The sequence below is a fragment of the Aethalodelphis obliquidens genome, unplaced genomic scaffold, assembly GCF_003676395.1.
Source record: "Aethalodelphis obliquidens isolate GAN/ISIS:26980383/991018 unplaced genomic scaffold, ASM367639v1 scaffold99, whole genome shotgun sequence".
Lineage (NCBI taxonomy): Eukaryota > Metazoa > Chordata > Mammalia > Artiodactyla > Delphinidae > Aethalodelphis > Aethalodelphis obliquidens.
Window position 1 is genome coordinate 1,734,000 of NW_020838043.1, and position 23,758 is coordinate 1,757,757.

The 23,758-nt window shown below is 33.9% G+C and overlaps 1 protein-coding gene across 4 annotated transcripts in view; it reads right to left on the reverse strand.

Annotated features, from left to right (window-relative positions):
• CNKSR2 (connector enhancer of kinase suppressor of Ras 2) overlaps window positions 1-23,758 on the reverse strand; it is a 256,343-nt gene that overhangs the window by 184,262 nt on the left and 48,323 nt on the right. For all 4 annotated transcript variants that reach the window (XM_027096112.1, XM_027096113.1, XM_027096115.1 and 1 more), the window contains exons 2-3: window positions 18,515-18,678; window positions 10,469-10,671 (exon numbers count right to left, since the gene is read on the reverse strand). In XM_027096112.1, the coding sequence (XP_026951913.1) occupies window positions 10,469-10,671; window positions 18,515-18,678 (367 nt within the window). The remainder of the gene's footprint in view (window positions 1-10,468; window positions 10,672-18,514; window positions 18,679-23,758) is intronic.

Consider the following 23,758-nt stretch of genomic DNA (forward strand, 5'->3'; position numbering starts at 1 on the left):
TCTTGTTTGATTTTATACATCAGTGTTTTATAGTTTTCACATACAAATCCTGTAGATATTTTGCTAAATTTATATGTAGGCATCTCATTAATTCTAGAGCAACTGTAAATTATACCATGTTTTTACTTTTTGTTTCCAACTGTACATTGCTAGTATACAAGAATGTGATAAATTTTTCTGTGTAGACTTCATATTCTACAACCTTGTCAAATTCACTTACTAGTTCAAAAAGATGTTTTGTAGCTATCTTGGAATATTCTACACACAGACATATATTATCTGCAAATAGGAAAAGTTTTATTTTTTCCTTTCTAATCTCTAGACCTTTTACTTCCTTTTCTGGCCTACTGTATTGGATATAACAGGAGGGATGAGAGTGGACAGCCTTGCCTTATTCCCAATCTTAGGAGGAAAGCATTGTCTTTCACAGTACAAGGTCAGCTGTTGCTTTTTATATATGCTTCATATCAAGTTGAGATATTACTACTCTATTCCTACTTTGCTGAGAATTTTTCTCATGATCGGGTATAGGATTCTACTGAATGCTTTTTTTTTACATTAACTGATATGATTATATGATTTTTATTCTACAGCACATTAACATGGTAGACTATATTGATTTATTTTCAAGTACTGAAGCAGCCTTGCTTGCCTAGAATGAATCCCACTTAGTCAAGGTGCACAGTTCTATTTATATGTGGTTGGACTTGGATTGCCAATATTTTGTGGAGGATTATAACATGTAAGTTTGTACTATCTTTGCCGGGTATTGGAATCAGGATAATGATTGTACCATAAAATGAGATGGGATGGATTACCTCTATGTCTACTTTCTGAAATAGACTGTGTAGAATTGGTGTTATTTTTTCTTTAAACATAGAATTCACCAGTGACATCATCTAGGCCTGGACCTTTTTTCCCCTACTCCAAAGAGTTTCTAAGTACAATTCAATTTCTTTAATAGTTACAGGATTATTCAGAGAATCTATTTCATCTTGGGTAAGTTTTGGTATTTGTTGTGTTTTTGAAGGAATTGGTTCATTTCATCTAAGCTGTCAAATGTATGTATAAAGAATTATTTGTAGTATTCCTTTATTATCCGTTTAATTTTGATTGACTTCTCAACATAGTGTGGTCCCGTTTTCAGTTTCATTGATTTCTGTTCATTTATCATTATTATTTGCTCCCTTTTGCTGCTTTGGGCTTATTTTCTACTTTCTTTTTTCTTTAATTTTATTTTTTTAAGAATACTTAGCATGAGATCTAACCTCTTAACAAAAATTTAACTGTAAAAGATAATACTATTAATTATAGGTACAGTGTTCTACAGCAGATCTCTAGAACTTTTTCATCTTGCTTAACTAAAACTTTATGCCCATGCTTGTTGATTAGCAATTATTTTTCTACTTTCTTGAGATGAGAGCTTAGATAATTGATTTGAGACCTTTCTTTTGTTCTGATATAAGCATTCAGTGCTTACAAATTTTCCTTTCAGAATTGCTTTAGCTGCGTGCCTCAAAAACTATGACTTGCTCTAATTTTCATTCTGTTCAATGTATTTCTTTTTATTTCCCTTGAGATTTCCTCTTTTATCCATGGATTAGTTAGAAGTGTGTTGTTTGATTTCCAGTTTGACTCCATTATGGTTAAAGAAGAGATTCTAACTGATTTAAACTATTTTAAATGTGTTGAAGTTTGTTTTATGATGCAGATACGGTGTACCTTCATGAATGTTCCATGGGCACTTGAAAAGAATTTGTATTCTACTGTTGTTGGATGAAATGCTCTCAAAATGTCAAGTATATCTTGTTATCTGGTGTTGTTCAGCTCTTCTAATCCTTACTTTCTGTTTTGAGAGAGGAGATGAGGTATCCAATTGTAATTGTGGATCTGTCTATTTCTTCTTTTAGTTCTGTCATTTTTTGCTTCAAGTACTTTGAAATTATTGTGTGGTATATACATCTTAGCAGTTTCTGTTTCTTGTTTTTTGAATTGTCTATTTATAGGCTCATCTGTTGCATTTTGGTGTTCTTCGTTTTTAATTTAAATGTAATATTCACATAGTACACATTAACCCCCTGCTTCTCATAACTGTTTGTTGCAAGTATTTTCCCCCGTTTGTCATCTGTCTTATACTTAGTCATGTTTTTCAATTTTATGTAGTCAAACAGCATATTTCTTTGCATTTTATTCCATATTTTAAAATACTTAATAAGTCTACATCTAGAAATCATTTTCTCCAGTTTTCTTATGGATTTATTTTTCCCTCTTAAATAAATGATAGGCCTAAAATTACTTTAGTGAACAGGTAGTGTTCTATCATTATTTATTCTCCAAAGGCTTAATCAAGTACCCCAATTCCACTTATCAAATGACCCTTTCTTTTTCCAGGGGTTTGAACATATTGTTTTGTAAATGATTCTATGTATTGCAGTCTATTATGCGCTGTCTTCCACTACTGTTTATTCCTATTCCGAAATGGTATATTTTTCAACATAGTTTACTAAAACAGGAGTCATTAAGAATTTAAATAATGATAATTAGAACAAAATGTATGTAATTAATTAATCTGAAGTCATTGCATAGGTATATCTAAATTTATTAAAACTCATTAAACTTAAAATGGATAAATTTTATAGAATGTAAATTAGGCTTCAATAAAACTATTTTTAAAAAGATGTTAAGATACAAGCACTTCTAGGAAAACATCATTTAAAAAACCACCCCAAGACCATTTTTTTTGCTGCATTGAAGCATAAAAATTGGCATTTTAATTAAGAATTCAAAAATGCTTCTGGCATGATTAGAAAGAGCTTGGGTTCCTAGTTTTGCAAAGGTCAAAGTCTGTTAATAAAATCTAAAAGTTTCATTCAAAAGTGATGAGATGAAGTACAGCATGATTTTCCCCATAAAATCTTAAAAAAAGACTCATCTGATCTTGAAAATGTACCAAAAGAAAAATCTATTTGATAACAGAATGCCTGTAAGCAGACTGAATTCTAAGGCGTGTTTTCCACTTTCCTGAGCACTCATATTTCAAGTGGGACAAGCTTCTCACTCAAGATTAACTGTCAAAAAAAACTGGAAAAAAAATCTAAGATATACCTAGGAAAACATGCATTTTATCTTGTAGTGAATTCCCCTAAAGTTTTCATTTTAAAGGCAAATCATATACAACCACACAAGAACCATTCTTAGCAAGCACATCTTAATGTTTGGGATGATGATAAATAAAAGAAGGCTGACAGGTTCCAATCTTTGTCAGTTACCAAAGATGAACACTCAATCATGACTAATGAGATAAAGAAATGGATCTCTATAGAATAGCTGAACATGATCAACTTGAAAACAAAACAAAATTAAGGGAGGAATTTGTTCCTCAGTCTAAAGAAACCCCAAGTTAGAGCTCAGGCTACTTAGAAAAAAACACGTGGCTGACTCGACATAAAGAAAATAAAATTCATGGCAGGAAAAATTTTTGATGTCAGAAAGTTAAAAAATAAATAAATAAAATCTTTGGCTCATTAATAAATGGCCATTACGGGAACCATCCTACTTAGATCTTAAAAGTTACACAACTATCCTCAAATCATCATATGGATAATAAAATGCTTATACTTCTTTCTAGTGCAAAAGTTATTGACCCTATAAAAATTATTTGTTGTACATTCTTTTCAAACAAAAGCATTTATGGAAAGGTTATTAATGGTTCAGAAATCCTAAACAAATTAGAAGCTAACAAGAGAAGCTAACAAGAAAAACTAAGGAGTTAATTAGGAAATCTGGAAGGCCTTACTGTTTCTCAGGTTGGCACTGCTGAGCCTGAGGGGCATTCTATGAACAATAGCCTTGCTAACATCACTGCTCATTTCTGGAACAAGAGGTGCCAAGTTGGAGCACTGAGCACACAAGAGGAAATAAGACCAAACAACAACGAGCCACAGCATTTGGTAGTGTTTGGGGTAGATTTCTTTGTCTCTGTAATTTTTCCCTGGTATAGAAATAATTTTTGTCCTATAGTTTCATATCATAGAAGAAGAAATTAGTTCAACCACTTTTGTAGATAAAGCAAAAGATTTCAAAGAATACATTTTTTTCCCTTGGCATACTAACCCTTATGCCTTAAACATTTAAAAGGTTTTCAGTGATATAAAAAGACATCTCATTGATCCTTTCAAAACAGAATGATCTTAAAATGTATTTCAGAAACAATTAGAAATAGGTATTAATGCTAAAAATGAGAGAAAATAATACATTTTCATTATAAATAGCAAAATAAACTTTTTCTATACATAATACTTTTGAATATTTTTTAATGATGTTACTGTACAACATGGTACATACAGCGATCTGGAAACCTCCAAGTATAGATTGATTTGAAAAAGCCATATAAAACTGTAAGAAAGATGAGGTGTGAAAAACAGCAGGATGTAGGTTAAAAATAGACAAGTAAACCATGAATTGAAAATAAACAGTAAAGCTACCAACTGTGATTCACCTCTGAGGCTTTTCCTCTGGGAAAGTCTGTTGTTTCACTCAAGTCAATATTTAAAATACGAAGAAAAAGGGGATTTCTGTTAGCCTTAGATTTTATTTTCTTTAAGAAATGTAAGGAGCTAATTTTTGAAAATAAATGTTACTTAAATGGAAGCTCCACTGAAATTGCAGTTTTTGTGATTTGTAAACATTTTCCCTAGCACCCTAATGCTTTTGCCTTAAACGTTCAAAAGGTTTTCAATGATATTAAGAGATATCTCATTGATGTCTTCAAAGTAAAATGAGAAATAAACTTTCTATAAAAAAATTCTATATAGCAATTTGAAGTATCAAGGCCAGAAAAAGAAAAGTGGTATTCTTGTTTAGCATTTGAGGAGAAACACCAAAGTACAAATAAATGTTTATATATGCCACATTCCTAAGAATCGCTTCCTCAAAATCCTTAAGAACTGGTCCACATTCAAAAGGAGACGTAGTATGACAAAGGAACATGATAAAAGAGAAACAAGAAGGGCTTTGGTATCACAACAAAAATAGATTCAAATTATAATTTTCACACTAGTGAACAACTTCAGGCAAATTACTTCATGTTTCATATGTAAAATGAGGATAATGATACCCGCTTCGTGAGAATTCAATAAGTCAATACATGAAAAGCATCTAGTTCAGTATGGAGCTAAATTAAAGATTTTATCCTATTCTTTCTTTTCCTTTCTCCCTTCAAGTGACATAAAATAAAAATTGCAATAAACTCATCATATTGCTGTGCATGCAAGTTCTCCCAAAATGTAAAAAAAAATTAATGCCAAAAAGTCAGATTTTTAAAAAATTAAGCCAGTTGTTTGGCATCAAAATAACCATAGTTACCTGAGAGAATTTTTCATTTTTCAACTAAAGAATTATACTATATTGTACACTAAAGGAATAAACTAAGGTTAAAGATCCAATGCTTGGCAATATTCGATTGCAGTGACCATTTTACACCCTCCAAATTAAAGGCAATCTACCATGACAAATCAAGATATTAAAAGTTTTTGGTCAACATAATTTCTATGGAACTTTTATAATTAAGTACTTAAGTTCTAAGTTCTTCAAAACAAAAATAAAAAAGACAAGATACATTCTTACCTTATATAAAGAAAGCACAAAAACAGATTAGTTTTGGTCTAGAACTTGGTATTAACTAAATTTAGTCAGAGAAGAGGTAGGGAGTTAAATCATGATTCTACAAGTCACCAACAAACTTTGTTAGTGTTTATTCTTTGAAATTATGTAAAGGGAAATAAGATGAATATATTCCTCATATGGCTTTGGTGAACAAGGTCAATGATTTATAGAATATTAGTGCTTAGAAGAGAACTTCAAATTCTGCAGGTCTTACATCCTTATTCTAAAAAGAAAATAAAAACAGAGGTTAAGGTTCAAGGTTACCCAGGGCCAGAGGCAGAGTTGAAACTCAACTCTCTCTTAGCCCTTTGTTCTTTTATACTATTTCACGATGTATTTCGGCAGGGATTCACAACAGAGTCATGGAGAACACTGCTCTTTTGGCTTTTCTAGCATTGATTAATGTGTTTTGCTTCCTGTGTAGTTTGCAGAACACACTGAAATAAGAGGGCATGTGGAATGTTGTCTTGTGCTCTTGCTGCTACCTAGAAAACATTTTTTCTTTGAAAGGAATAAAAATATAACTTAAATACACACCCACTAACAATCTCTAATAAAAGTCTGGGCTACTTGTCAGGAAAACAAACAGCATAAACATTTTACTTGGCACAGTTATAGATAAAATCCTATTACATTTAAACTGATTTTGGGACCTTTTGAAATTTATATTAGCCAAGGAGTAGTTAAGATATTCATACAATCCATGGAAGAGAAGGAAGCAAAGTAAGTTCCCAGATATAGAAGTAGCCCTCATCATTTGCCTTTCCTCTTTTCCAACACCTCTAAAAGATGCAGTCTATGAAAAGTAGAAGTTAATATTATACAAAACTATCCTGAACTACAAACCATTTCACAGAAAAATTTCTTCAAAGAGGAGTTATCACTTACCTTTAACTCACAATCAACCCAAGAATTCCAGTTTTCATTAATTCTAAGTAAAAACACTAAACTGTTGTTGGTAAGATCACATATATCCTGATTCCCTAATTTACTACACACTTTCAGCCTTACCGTGCCTAACCTGTCAGCAGCATTTGACTCTACTGACCACTTCCTTTTTTTCCCTAAAACCCCTTATTCCCATCTTAAACGTTCTCACCACATACACAAAAAAGGTAATTATGCGAGGTGATAGATTATATGAACTAATCTTATCATGGTAATCATTTTGCAATGTATATGTGTATCAAATCATCACGTTGTACACTTTAAACTTACACAATGTTATATATCACTCATATCTCAATAAAGTTGGAAAAAAATACTAAAATATCAACACTGCCCCCCCACCCGCCCACCAAAAAACTCTTTACTCCCTTTGCTACCGTGACACCACTCTCAACTAATTCTATCCTATGGAGTCTGGTTATGTCTTCTTATTTTTTTTCCATAAGCTGAACTTCTAATCATCCTTCAGTTCTTGGTGGTCTGCAGAGGTCATTCCTTTTCTCAGTTCTCTTCATTCACTCAGAAAAATTTATTGAGCACCCACTATAGGGCAGGAACTCTTCTAGATAATTGTGATAGCAGTGAACAAAGCAGATGAAAATCCATGCTCTCCAGAAGCATACATTATATATAGAGCAGTCAGACAAAAACAATAATAACACATAAGTAAATTACATACTGTGTTAGAAGGGTTTGTGTTATGGAAAGCAAATAGAGCAGGATAAGAGGAATCCATTCTAAAATTCTCCTTACACCACCATATTAATGCATTCAGGACTTTAACTACCACCTATATTTTAACTATTCCCAAATCTCTATCCACCGTATATCTTTTCTGAGCAGCAATACTCTAAAGACCTTTTCACAGTCTATCATGGCCAACACTCAACACTTGTCCTCCACCATAACCTGTTCCTCCTGTTTTGATAATGGCATCACCATCCATTGGGTCAGCCAAGTCAGATACCTCTTATTCACCTTAGGTGTCTCCTTTTCCTTAGTCTCTCTGTCTAACAGTCTTCTATCCTCACTGCTGCTTCTCTAATTAAAGATCTCAGTAAATAGCAATGGAGAGAATCAACTCTGTAGTCAGGCGCCTGGAATGAACCCTGGCTCCACCACTTACTTCCTATTTGGTTTTGAACTTAACTTCTGCCTCTGTATGTGCCAGTTTTCCTATCTGTAAAATGAAGACAACTCTCCTAGGTTTGCTTTGAGTGTGGCTGGTAGCATCAGAATCACCAATAGTAGCAGCAGCATGATAACAGTTGGTACTCCATACTGGCAGGTTCCATTCCATGGATTCAACCAACCTCGAATCGAAATATTTGAAAAAAAATTCCAGAGAGTTCAAAACAGCAAAATTTGAATTTGTTGTACAAGGCAATTATTTACATAGCATTCACACTGTATTAGGTATTATAAGTAATCTACAGATGATTTAAAACATAAAGGAGGATGTGCGTAGGTTACATGCAAATACTGTCATTTTATATAAGGGAGTTGAGAATCCTCAGGTTTTGGTATCTGAGGGGGTGCTGGGCAGGTAATGAGGGACAAATATTCCTGAAACAACCTCTTAACTGGTTTCCCTTCTTCCAGCCTTATTCTTTCCCTAATCTTTCCCAACATTATAGCGCAAGTAATCTTCAAAATTCAAAGGTCTGAACACAACAGTGACCCTAAACAGCTCCCCATTGCCTTCAGCATAAAGTCCAAATGCCTTAAAATGACAAAGAATTCTTTTTCTCCTTCTTCTTTCCTTTTTAAAACTAAAGCTGTTAAAGCATAATCATTATAGACAAGCCAGCCCGGAGCTGAACTTTCCTGAGAAAAATCTTCAAAATATAAACTTCAGTTTCTTTTTAAAATTTACAGTCTCAGCAGAAGATTTTAAAGTTATCACAAAGTTGTCTCTTTTCCTTCTAAGTATATATTTTATTTTTATAATCAAAATGTTAAATGGCCTTTGATTTAATGATCACCATAGGTAGTATGATATAACACAAAATAAGCATTGTGAGAACCTTTGCAGCAATGGAAGCCAAACAGATGATTTAAATTATTTCCTTCAGACTTTTTGTCACATTTTCTCTTTCGATGAAACAAACGCAAAATACCATTGATCGACTGCAGGGATTACTATGTATGTGTGTGTACGCTCATGTGTGTTTGTAGATGAACTGGCATTTACTAAGGACATCTTATTAGATGATAAAAATAATGCCACCATAAAAAATTATATAATACAATAAAATCAGAAACTACTATATAGTGTTCTAGAAGCCATTATGTGATTTTATAAACAGCCATACCTGCCAAATATAAATATCAAGGCTGAGCTAATTTACAATTATAGGACAGGTGATAGTTATAAGAAGATATAACTAAAATCAAATATATTTTCTATAAGTTTCTGATTACTGAGAAGCCTCCTGAAACAAGTATATTACGTTACTTAAGGATAAGCCATATTTTAAATATATTTACTTACTGACCATTATACTACTTGTAGAATTTACATGTTTAAACAGCAATTACTTCATACAATGGATAAATGTGGTTTAAACAATTATGAGAATTTTCATGATGTCATAATATAAGAGAAATATGCTGTCCACCGATTAATTATCAAAAAGCTAATAATTACAGCTTAGTGTTCAGATTTGGATTTAGTATTGTCATGTTATATGTTATTAGTAATATATATAAATTTAGACAATATAGAATTAAGTAAAATTACCTTAACTTTTACCTTAGACATACAAATACTTTGTTTTTAATATAAAGTCTCATATTTTTAAAAAGCCAAAATATAATACAGTTGAACTTCAAACAAAGAGAGGGTTAGGGGTGCCAGCCCCACAGTCGAAAAGTCATGTGTAACTTTATAGTCAGCCCTCCAAATCCACAGATTCAACCAATGGATGGTTATGTTCATATAGTAATGTGGTGCGTATTTATTGAAAAAACTCTGTATATAAGCGGACCCATGCAGTTCAAACCCATGTTGTTCAAGGGTCACTGCGTATATATGTGTATATATATGTACATGTATGTAAATTCTACTGACATTTATTCAAGAAAGAATTCTAGTAAAATTCTATATATCAGAATTTCTTATAAGAGACAAAATGTTTTTTAAGATTTGATTATTTAACCATCATAACACAGCACATGTCCCCTACAAAAAAATTTTCAAAAATGAAAGAGCTTATTTAGTATTTTTTAAATAGTTGTAATGTTTTACCATTAAAATGTTTAATCACATATACAATTTTAATCTAACTTTTTTCATTTTATATTACGAAAACTTTTATGTGTTCCAAGACAAATGAAACTTAACTAAATTAGCAAAAAAAGGACCAAAATTGTTTTTATAATATCCAAAATTGACTGTGCAATGTGAATAATAATAAAGAATAAATAAGGCAAAGGTAATGAGACATACAGTGCATGCTATGAAAGTGTCAGTGTCTAATTACCCATTTAAAACAATAAATAGAATACTGATGGTCACTTCCTTAAATATGACCAATGAATGAAAAGAATACAGAAAATCAGGAGACAAGGCAGTATTATAAATCTTGTTATGACAGCCAAAAATGATTTTCCTTATAGAGCAGCAAGTGTATTTTGAAACTGTCAGGGACTAATTATTGATTAGCTACTGGGATATAAAATTTTGCAAACAGTATCTCTTTGATGATATGCTTATATTGTGGTAAATCATAATTAGGCATTTGTTAATATTCCTCGTACTTATCTAATCCTTTCACAAGAAAAAAATGAAATAACGTTATATTCACACTGATGCCTGAGGAGGATAACTTATGAAACACGTGAAAGATTTTACCTGTCCAACCAGGCAAGCAGACTCTTGGCTGCTCCAATCAGATCCACAACCGAAGTCAGAAAATCATTTGGCAATTTTCGGCTGGTTCTCCCATCATAATGGCCACTCCTTCTCCTCCCTGTTATAAAATTCTGTAGATTTTTGGCAGATGCATTCAACTTGTGAGAAAGGGTTTTTAGATTTTCTGTTTCCAAGCCATAATTCTGAAATATAAAAAGAGAACAAATATACTTAAAGTCAATATTTTATTCATTCGTTAAAACATTTACTGAGTACTTTACTATATGTACAGGCAGTGGAACAAATATTAAGAGTTACACATAAATAAGATAGGATTCCTGGCCTAGCAGAACCCATAGTCAAATGAGGATTTGGGGAAACGTCAGATAAACAAATTACAAGAAAATGTGTAAGTGCTAATATGAACATGGAAAGATGAGGGCATTCTATCTTGGAATTATGCCACCCAAGACAGAGAGATTATAAGGACTCATAAGCAGTTTCTTTTTTAACCCAAACCTAAGTTCATTTACTTGCGAAATTCATTATTATCAACAATTATTTTTGAGTATCTATTCTATTAGCATATGCATAGTCATGAATGTAGGCACTAGGAAAAATTCTGCTTCCCCCAAATGAGAAAGTAAGTACAATCCAACAATAAAATGAAATAGCAAAAAATAAATCACATACAATATAACTTTTCTTCTGTGTCCTCTTCATAATGACTCACATAAGAAGTTTCTTTTATGATATGGTATACCAGGAAAACCTCTGCATCCTCAGGGAAACCAATATACTTTCTCCTTTTTATAATACAAATTATAAAACTAAACTTATTTATAATTTTGTCATGGTTGCATTAGCTCACAGTCAAATATGAAGCACATCTAAAGAAATCATAATGACTTTTTGGTAAGTATAATTGTTCTTCTTTTCCTTGGTCTCACTTTTCAATTTCTATTAATATATATTATTTCACCCTAAATGTTTTATCTATAAATTATTGCAAAAAGGATTTATATGAATAAATACAAATAAACTTTTTTTACCATATGCAATAGGAAAATATTGTCGGATCCCCTCAAATAAACTTTAGGGAAAGATTTCACAAGTCACAATTAATTTTAAAACAGATAATTGTGAGTTGTTAACCTGATCAGAGGATGACCTTGATCAAAGTACTTAGCAGCATGTACGTTACCGTCATGTGTAAAATTAAAAGTATTATTAACTTACAGAAAAGCATAAAACCCAAAGAATGTTAGATAGCCTCTGAGGCCCAAATAAATTCTAAGTTTGATTTATCCCCTCCTTTTACAGTTAAGTAAAGTGAGACACAGGGAGATATTTTGATTTGCTTAGAGCTCAGAGCTTAGAGTAGACAGAAATCAGAATGGGACTACAAGCCCCCAGGCCACCTGTGAGGAAATACCTCTACCCCCACTCCTTAGCACCAATAATCTATTCCTGTTCAAGCAGAGTAGTAGAAACAAGTGAAACAAAATGGAAGAAAATACTGGGGGAAATGAAAAAGGGAAGAAAATGGCACAATGAATTTAGCTATATTTTCAAGTCAGCAATCACTGGGTAGCTAGTTTATATGAAATTTAGGTTTATTCTTTCTATTTAAGAAAAGAAATAACTTAGAGGAGAAAAAAGGAGGGCGTAGAGGAAGATTTGGATGCATAAACATTAATAGCAAGTTATGTATGTTACCACTAAAGATTTAATAGTGATAAAAATCTGATTGTTCTTTGCTGAGAATTTACATTTTTACTAAAAGAACACTGTTTTGGAGCCACGGATTTGTTTTTTAAAAAACATAGTATATTATATATTCACCGCTACATTTGAATTGCAATAGTCTCTCAAGTTAAAAGGTTTGGTTTACACAAATAAAACAACATTCTATTCAAATTATATTGCATCTGAGCATGGATTATTTGTGAAACATTTGGGAGATTTTATCCAGCACGTATCCTCTTATAAGAGATATTCTCTAATGACTAGATAATGACTAGATAACTTATATCAACTAAACTGAAAATGATACTTCTGAAGTACTTGAAAGTATTTTCAGAAGTTTTTCCCTGTGTTAAAGCATTTTCCCTTAAGTACAACAGTGTCTGCCCTTTTCATTTTTGTGTATTAATGATTTTAATGAGAAAATATTTGTTTACAAACAAATTATAAAAATTTCTCAGAGAAACTCAAATTTAAATAGTTTATTAGTGAGGAACCTAATCAATCAACCTGGTAACATAACTTGCACTCTGTAGCCAGTAGCCCCGACAAAAGATTCATTTAAATTATCTTTTCTTATATTACCATCTCAAATATTTTATTAGAAAAGGTAAAAATGATTTTAAAAGAATACAGATCTTCTCATAAAAATCTGAAGGCAAAGTAAAAATACTTTGAAGATTCCAAAATTTAAGATAGCATTACATTAAAAAAAATACAACTCAAGAATTAGAGAATAGAAAAATCTTCTGGACAAAACCTGGTAAGATACCCTGAGGTCTCCTAACTTGGAAGCCTACTAAATAAATATCCTATATGGAGGAATTTCAGGTAAAAAATACAGGCCACAGAGGAATCCAGTAGCGAGAAGAGACAAAAAATGCGTAGTAGAGGAAATTCTTAAAACTTATTCTAGTTAACAAATATAACTAGTTAAATCAATAATTCAAAAGCATTTAAGAATTCTAGAAGAGTACAAAAATAGGTTAGAAGCTTCTCTGTATATAACAGTGTCTGTGTGACACTATTTGAACAAAAGGGATTAGTTGATCTCTCAAGTTAATTTTCATCATCACAGTTCTCAGTTCTAAGTAGCTCAAAATCAATTACTGACAACACAGATATCTTTTTGCGTTTTCCTTCATGAAAGTGGACGGTTTGTTGTGACTCACTAAGTCACCAGTAAATCACACTCCCCTGCCTACCATGTAAAGAAGCAACAAGTATATGAACCACCCCTTTGCTTTGGGCCAAAGGTATGCAGATGAGAAGTACTGTCTCAACTTCTTAAAAATGCAGCTTTATTCACTACAGACTTGCTTTTTACTGGATATGCATGGGACAACTAGGCATTACTATTGGTACAGAAAGGACTACATCAAGTAAACAAAAGCTTGGACATGAAATGTACTTAGCGATTTTCTTTATCCTATATGTTACCTATGTGGTCAGTAACATTCATGCCAGGAACCAGGTGTGACTCCACACTGATTCAATATAGCCAGTCTAATCTTAAGGAACTGATGCTAAGTTTCTACTGTTCTTCTCTCAGTTATACGCATGCAAAAGCACATGAAAGAAAGAAACAACATTTGAGAAAATCGAGCTGGCTCCCTCACTAGTGGCAAATTCTCACTAAACACTTAACTGGAAATATTGGCACCATGTATTTTACAATGTCAATGCTATTTTATTCAGAGCTCTTAATTTGAATGCATCATGTAGCAGGTGTTTAGGTTTTATAATACTTTGCTTTATAAATATGTGTGAGTCCTAAAAAGATTGCTTTAATGAATTTTTTTTAGAAATGAATTATTTTGAGATGAATGAACCAAGCAATTATGTTGCAAAGAAACAAATCCTAGCAATGGCAGGCATCAATTTTTTCCTACAAAATACCTATTACATGAAAAGTATATGAAGAATGAAATGCAAACTGTTCTTATCCTGTCATAAATGATTCACTTGTACTTCTCAATAAAAGGTGCACTGTCAAAACATAAATTAAGGGCTATACATTAAACTATATGTATTTTATTTATGCTTTACTATTTTAGTTAATACAAGGTGTTCTCTATTGAAGCACACCAAATGGTAGCATAACAGCTTGAAAGAGTTAATGTAACTCCAAATCATGAAAAGCTTATTTCTTTCTAGGATAACATGGTACAAACAGTATAGTTGGTGCTTAATAAATATATGTTGCATGAATGAACAAGTTACTAAATAAACCTTTGATTTTCAACAGCTGCCATAACATTTATTCCCCATCAGGACTAATTTCAAGACAAGGCAGATGAAAATATTCCACTGCTCAAGAAAAACAAAGGAATTTGGTAATTTTTCTGTGTCTTCCTTATTTTAGGAACAGAAACTTCAGAGTCTGAGGCTGTGTCGGCAAGAGAAAAAAATTACAGTTCTCTGGAGAAAGGCAGATAACTTCATTCAGTAAGATAACATTAATTGAATATCCTCTACTTGCTAATCACTAGGCAGAAAGCATATCAAGGACCAAAAAACCTAACCAAAGAATTATAATGTGATACAAAGTGTAAGGTGACATTCTTCCCATCACTTCCCACTCTGCAGCAGCTAAATCAAAATTCTTATTTTTCTCTGATCACTGCATACTCTTTCACAATTCTGTCTTTACACATATTTTTTCTGCCAGATAACTTTTCTCCAACTTTTTTATCTGGCAAACATCTACGCATCCTGCAAGTCCCAATGCAAATCCCACTTACAGTTCCTGGATCCCTCAGTAGTCTTCACCATCTCCTTCTGCACTCCCCTGGGATTTTAAAAATAAATCTATATTATCTTTTAATGACTGTTGTCTTTACTGGACTGTATACATCTTAAGAGCACAGACTATGCCTTTTTAATCTTTGTATTCCCTGTGGTAGCACTGTATGAGCATGAATATATAATTGTTAAAAGAAGAAATAAATACAGTAGATGTAGGAAAAAGTAGAAGAGTCAGTAGAGACATTACAGTTTTGAAGAGACAAAACATAGTTCCCCATTGCCGACAGCACAACTCCTGATGCTCAGCTTGCTGAAGAGGGATGTCACCTCCTGATTTTATAACGGCATGTAGAAGTAAATCAGAATTCACTGCTTGGAAATTTGCTTTATATTCACTGGAAAACATCTGGTGCATAAACTGTAAGATATGTGCACTTTTAACATGTTGATGTATAGCCATTAGGAAGCAGTGAAAAGGAAGTTTAATATTTGACCTCCTTGGGGAATAAACATAGAAAGAATGAATTTAATGTTTTGATTTACTTTTTCCCAAGAAAATGATACAACACTATGCTGCTTAAACCCAGAACTGCACGGCAGTGGTCTGTATCTCTGATACCATCCTTTTAAGTAAGTCTAGGTCAGCAGAGCTTATCCCAGGCCAAACTCCAAAGTCTACAGGTCTAGACTATCTGTAGGTAGTACCGTAATCACCAATCTTACTTCCTTCTTCAAAGTGGCAGAGTGGAGCTCAGCATGTGAGTGGTTCATCTAAGAGAAGCCCTGCTTATGACACATACACTCTAGACTTCAAGCTGTGACACACTCAACTTTACTATTATAGAAGATGTGGCAAATAGGGGACTGCTAGGTCAGATACCCATCTCCAAGCCACTTATATTGTACCTTCATAGCGATTCTGACTCATATTTGGAGACCAGTATGCAAAAACACTGTGGACTCTTACCTTACCCTGAGTACTAGCTTTTATTTCAGGCATGATTTCTGCAATCTGATTCAGATAAGGGAGAGTGCAAGTGCATGCTCTGGTCTGAATTAATTTCTTTTATCTCAGGAATAAGGAAACAAGAAGATCCCCAAATTATCATGTGAAAAATATGTCAAGTCTCTTTCATCACCACTTTCAAAAAACGTTTATTCAGCATCTACTATTGCCAGGCATTTGTGCTACACACTAGGTGTTCAATAAGCAATGTCACTTTTCCCACATAGCTTGTAGTCTAGCAGAAGAAACAGACATTAAACTAATAAATACACACACAAGTATATAATTATGAAATGAGATGAGGGTTAAGAAAGAGAGGAAGAGTGGGGGGCCAATTTTAGACCAGGCCAGGGTGAGGGAGTGATCAGGGAATATCTCTGAGGAAAGGACAATTAAGGTTAGACTGAAATGTGTAAGTGGGAGGTACTATTCAACCAATCTGGTTTCAGATTCTTTAAAAACTATTTTCAATCAGTTCTTTTCCCCTTGCTTATTCTATTGGCTTTTAGTGAAATTTGATGACATTATTGGTGTTCCTTAATGAAAATAACAGTTCCCATTGCTTCTGTGACAACTCTTTCATAGTTGTCTTCATGCTTCTCTGACTACTCCATAAGTCTCCTCTGAAGGCTACCCTTCTTCCTTCCCAGCTGGAGTGTCAAGTTGTGTCCTTTGTTCTTTATATTCTACAGGCCCTTCCTGGGTGATCTCTCTATCTATGGATTCAATCCCTATATACTTGAGACTCCCAAATCTCTATCTTCAGCCACTTCTTAGCTCTAAATTCAGAAATTCAATTGTCTGATGAGTATTTCTTTCTGGATAACACAGAGATGCCTCAAATTCAACAAATGCAAAACTCAATTTATATTCCCTCCTAAATCTATTCTTGCTGCTATTGCCTATCTTCATTATTGGAAGATCTTCTACTCTATCTCTGCAGCGAATAAGATGGAATCTTCCTCAACTTCCTTTATCTCACTCATTACTCCTAGTCACCAGATCTTCTGTATTCCTGTTGCACATCCTTAGTTTAAGCCCTATTCATAGCCTAAGTAGATTATTTTAAACATCTCCTAATTGTTCCCCTGTCTTCACTCTATGTCCAGTCCACTCCACCCTTCTCACCACCATCAGTTACCTTTTTAAAGCAAGTATTTGATCATTCTTGCATAGTCCTCCAGTGCCCAGATGAAGAAGTACTCATCTCTTATCAGGATATTAAGGTACTTTACAGTCTGGCCCTATTCTATCTTTTAAAGCCTAATTTTAGGCCACTATTTCCCACTTATTTTTGGTGGGAAAATAGTTTATCATTTTTCATACACACCAGGCATGCTCCTTATTCTGTGTGCCTGTGTATGTGCTGTTTTATCTACCTGGAAATTCCTTCCCTCTGTTCCTCTACCTCTTAGAACACATGCTCGTCCTCCACTAGGCTGTTAAAGATCACCTCTTTTGCGATATGAACCCATTTATCTTAGTCAAAACTTCTGTGCCCCAATACTCAGCTCATACTTTTATTTTAGTAATTATACTATAATATTGTGATTATTTATATGTCACTCTCCCCCCACTAGGCTTTTCAAGATGGCAGGAACTAGAACTTACATCTGTCACACACAGTGCTGACTGTACTGATTCCTGAATTACGTTTAATTATCTACACATTTATTATTAATCATCATCATCTTAATAATAGTGACTACTTAGTGAATGCCTACTGTGTGCCAGGCACAGAATTAGGCACTATTCAAACACTATCTCCTTTGCTTTTCACACCAATACCAAGAGGTAGTTAATATTATCTCTATTTTTTAAAAAGAACTAAGGCTATGGTGAAATGACTTGCACACAAATGTCAGTAATTGACTGAGTCAAATTTCAATCCCATATTATTATAAGACTCATGTTCTTTTTCACTGTGGCTCTAGCCCTAGTCATGTTAGTGTCATCTTACCTAACATGGGAAAAAAAAGTCTATGTTCCTCTCAGAATATCTAATGTACTATCAGAATCTTGCAGGATTCTTTTCACATTGATTTCTCTTGTCTGACTAGGCACTGCTCTTTTAACACACAAAAGTAGACATATAATATACAATATTCAATTTTCATTGATGTATACACAAAGAACACTAAAATAATTTAATTATTTTAAGGATGGTTTTTCTAAAATAGGATTACTTAATATTTGGGATACTAAAGCAAAACTTTTAGAAGGAAATGAACTTTATAACTGATTGTATGCAATCGTACATCCCAAATGCTTCTGTGAAAACTCCCTTGGTGAGTTTTCAAGTAGTTTTTCAAGTAGTTAAATAAAATGTCATCAATTGAGTTAATAAGCCCCTTTAATTTGTAATTTGGGCCTGCATAGTGCATCAAATTCAATGAAGGAGGAAAATATCACCACATCCAGTTGGCTGATAATGAGGGGATCTTTTTTTTCTGCTTGAAGGAGAAGAAACGAAAAAAATTTTAAAGGAAAGAAAACAGGAAAGAAAAGCAAAGTTTCCCTTCCCACCAGTTTTATGATGTCCTTACCAGTGCACACAGAAGGTCAACTGCTTCCAAGATCAGTTCCTGATGGCCAATGCGGCTGACCCCCAGATCCTCCAGCTCCTGATGTGTAATGCGCAGCAGCTGGTCTCCACTGATCTTCTCCCTCTCAAAGTTCTTAATATACTGCTGCAAACAGTCATCAAGACCTGCAAAAGAAAAATACAGAAGACCAGAATGAAGAAAAAAAGAGAGTTGAACCAAACAAATTAAAAAAAATAATAAAACAAGCATTAACTCCTACCCAGTCACAAGTTAAGTCCATTTCAGCTCTGGACTAGTTCAATCATCCACCTTTCCTCAACCTATATATGGGCTTCACTGGGGAAAAAAAAATCACTTCCTCATATCCCAGCTGTTAGGCTCCTATTTGAATTTTCCTCAGCAGCTACTGCAAGTCTTTACCTCTCTTCTCAGCAGTTCTCTTCGCTGCCTGTTTCTCAAAATGTGCTAATGGGCAGGTTCTCCTACTTCCAAATTTATCTGCACCCCACTCCTCCTTTCTTCTTTCAGAGGGAGAGGTACCCTTCTTTCTATACAAGGCTAATCAATCTTCCTCTGCTCTGGAATCTTCTGCCACCTTAACACTACTTGAACAATTGAAAAATTAAATGCTCTATTTCAACCATTTCTTTCTTATTGACTCCTTTGTTCAAACCTCTGCCATCTTAAAAAAACAAAATAAAACAAAAACATTTCCTTGATTTCCTTGATCCTGTGTTCGCCACCAGTCTGTTACTCCCTTCAGAACCAAACCCCTTACACCTTTATTTCCTCACCTATAATGCACTCCTTAATCCACCATTATTTGGAATTTACCCAGATCCAAAAATGGAAATCCACAGTGGATACGTTTTTCAAGATTATTCAGGGCACTTCATAAGTGATTGGCCAGGCTACAGATTGGGTGGCTTCAATCACCTATGAAATGACCTGATATAAATGATGAACTAGACTAACAAGATTACTTCTCTCCACATTTTTAAGTAAGGAATACCAAGAAAATGAGGCAATCACGAAATCTAAAAGGTCTTGATTATATGTCAAGGAGGGAGACGAAAGGCCATGATGGGCAATGATCCAGTTGAAATTATGACAGAGCGGAAATGATAAGCAAGTAGAGAAAGCAGAGACAAGGTTACAACAATTGTGCAAAGGGAAGCAAGTCCCATAACAGAAATTATGTAGCCACTGAGAGAAGAAAAGAGACACTCCTAAAAGCCACCTGGTTCCTGATAGGATAGTTTAGTACCAGGCCACACATGTCCTTATTGTCTTTTCAAACTTTCTTGAAGTAACTTGAGTTACCCTGCAGTCTCTCTACACTACCTTTCTTTCACCTTCCATTGGTATATGCACATCACTCTTTCCTGGTTCTCTCTGTCCATTCGTTCTCTGTACCCTTTCAGGATGTTTTCTCCAACTGTCCTAAAATATTGTTGCTCTCCACTCCAGGGACCCATTCCTGACCCCCTTACCTTTCCTCTTTACATTCTAACTGAACAATCTCATCCATGCCCATGTCTTCAACTGCAATCTAATACCTCATACTTCCATTTCAGATCTCTCTCATGAATGCCAGACCTACAAATCTACACATCGTAACATGCCACAACACAACTCATTTTCCCCTCCAGAGGAGTCTCTGCTGCATTCACTGTCTCAATGAATGGCACCACCATCTATCCCAGTATAAAGACTAAATACATGGGAGCCATCTTAGATTTATCTATCTTCCTTATATCCCTGCATCCAACCAATCTCCATGTCTGAACAATTGGTCCTCCGAAACATCATTTATATATATATATATCCTTTCCTCTAGTTCTCCACTGCCATCTTTCTAAATCAGGCCACAAACAGTTGGCCTAAAACAGTTTTACAGTTTTCCTGCTGCTAGTCATTATCCTCTCCATCTTCCCCAACATAAAAATTCCGATATCATTCTCTACCTCAAAAATGTTCACACAGCAAGATCCTTTTTGACCCACCTCCTAGAGAAATGGAAACAAAAACAAAAATAAACACATGGGACCTAATGAAACTTCAAAGCTTTTGCACAGCAAAGGAAACCATAAACAACATGAAAAGACAACCCTCAGAATGGGAGAAAATATCTGCAAATGAATCAAGTGACAAAGGATTAATCTCCAAAATATACAAGCAGCTCATGCAGCTCAATATCAAAAAAACAAACAACCCAATCCAAAAATGGGCAGAAGACCTAAATAGACATTCCTCCAAAGAAGATATACAGACTGCCAACAAACACATGAAAGGATGCTCAACATCATTAATTATTAGAGAAATGCAAATCAAAACTACAATGAGGTATCAACTCACACTGGTCAGAATGGCCATCATCAAAAAAATCTACAAACATTAAAATCTGGAGAGGGTGTGGAGAAAAGGGAACCCTCTTGCACTGTTGGTGAGAATGTAAATTGATATAGCCACTATGGAGAACAGTACGGAGGTTCCTTAAAAAACTAAAAATAGAACTACCATACAACCCAGCAATCCCACTACTGGGCATATACCCTGAGAAAACCATAATTCAAAAAGAGTCAAGTACCACTATGTTCATTGCAGCTCTATTTACAATAGCAAGGACATGGAAGCAACCTAAGTGTCCATCAACGGATGAATGGATAAAGAAGATGTGGCACATATATACAATGGAATATTACTCAGCCATAGAAAGAAACGAAATTGAGTTATTTGTAGTGAGGTGGATGGACCTAGAGTCTGTCATACAGAGGGAAGTAAGTCAGAAAGAGAAAAACAAATATAGTATGCTAACACATATATATGGAATCTAAAAAAAAATGGTTCTGAAGAACCTAGGGGGAGGACAGGAATAAAGACACAGATGTAGAGAATGGACTTGAGGACACGGGGAGGGGTAAGGGTAAGCTGGGGCGAAGTGAGAGAGTGGCATGGACATGGACATATATACACTACCAAATGTAAAATAGATAGCTAGTGGGAAGCAGCCGCATAGCACAGGGAAATCAGCTTGCTGCTTTGTGACCACCCAGAAGGGTGAGATAGGGTGGGATGGAGACGCAAGAGGGAGGAGATATGGGGATATATGTACATGTATAGCTGATTCACTTCGTTATAAAGCAGAAACTAACCATTGTAAAGCAATTATACTCCAAAAAAGATGTTAAAAAATGTTCATTGTTTCCTCATATTTATGACAGAACAAAATCTGAACTACTTTATATAGTGTTCAAGGCCCTCCCTGACCTGGACCTTGCCTTCCTATACAGACTCATTTCAGACACCGTCCACACTTCCCAATCTACCACTCTACAGACCTCCATCACAACAATGCCCACATTATAATTCTTTGTTCCCATGTCTGTGTGCCCAACAAATAGACTGGAAATTCCTTGAAGCTGGGCACTGTGTCTTCTGAATTTGGAGAACCCAGGGCTTAGAGCACAGTGACTGACACAGACTAATGCTCAATAAGTGTAAACTGAATAAATTAATAGACATTTAATTTTATGCTATATAACCTGGTCAGAGCAAAAAGGGAACTATTTTTTCTTTTTTTAAAAAATTTCTTTGGAGTATAGTTAATTTACAATGTTGTGCTAGTTTCAGGAAAAAAGGAACATTTTAAATAAGAGCTAAATCTAAAATTAGAGGGGCAAAAGAACGTTTGGTACATGGCATTTTGAAGCACTCATGTCTTGATACACTGCAGAATAATATGAGATAGACTGTTATTATTTTGAGTTGATTTTTCTTACAATTCCTCTATGTAAAGGAATGATAAAGGATTTCCTAGGGCATCAAAGACAGCATCATTATTAAGGTTACAGACCAAGTCACATACTAACTGGCCGGGTAGAAATAAGGAAGAGAGACTTATCCTGTATCACATTAATTGCTGCCTAATTTAATTATCAAGGTATATTAGCCCATAATATAGGAAGTATCTTGGCTCCTCTATTTAAAATGTAAAATATATGGCAAATATGCAGCTAGGGTATTATAATACAATCACAATAATGTCACTTTATGTCAATATATGTATTTATGAACCATATGAACCATATATATATTTTTTTCTCAACTGAATTATAAGTAATCAATGACCTTATAATATTTTAGAGTTGTTGTTTTGACTGAAAGGTCAAAAGCAACATCTCACATCTGTGTATGGAGAAAATATGGTCCAGAAAGAGTAACCTACAAAAATCACAAAAATGAATACATTACAAAATTGGACTAAAGGTCTGAACCTCATGATTCTAGGATCTATGCAACACATATGTGATCATTTAAACTCCCGTCACTCATACACTGTTTTATTTAAAGTAGAACTATACCATTTTCAAGAAGAAGTTCTTTAGTGATTATGTGTCTAGTCTTCAACACTGTAACATTTATTAAGTAGATAAAATGAGAATATACACCAGATTTTTAAAATATTATTATCCATCCCATTTTCCTAAGATTTTAAGCTTTAATGTTGCATGAATTCTTTCCTTAGGTACCACCAAATTTTACCCTCTCTTGTTGATGTTCTAAATAATTATAAGTAAAATTTATAACATCCACATACAAATTCCTACCTATTTGTTCTTAAGAAAATGTACAGAAAGTGTGTTGATCCATACTTTAAACCACACAAATTTACCTTGAAGACAATCGTGCACTTTCGTCAACTGAAATATTAAACAAACTATACACTAAAACAATCAAAAGGAAGGCTTGAAATCATTACTATGACATGTCTCTTTCTCAGTAAATTATACTGCTTTCTTCCATCTGCAGGGAAAGGAATGAACATAATCAAAGCTCTAGAAAGAGGTTCCAAAAATAATGAAACATTTACAAAATGATGATGATATCTGAGAGATAGCCTAAGGATGTATAAATTTTTAGTAAACCAATGATATTACAGAAGATGGAGTAAAATAAATACATAAATCCATTATAATGTGGCAGTAGAGTAGAATATACAAATTATTATATTTAACATTCAAAATCTTAAAAACCCACTTAAAATTGACGTTAGAGGATGACTCTATCCCGACTCCAGGAAATTTTACTTTCTACATCATTTTATACACAACACGTGCTCTCATCTAAAAACAGAACACTCTCTGATGTTTATAGCAAAAAAAAAGGTAATTTCTTTAGAGTTCTATTGCCACTCATGATTCACTGTGAAGAACAAAGATTGACATATGAAGGTTTGTGAGG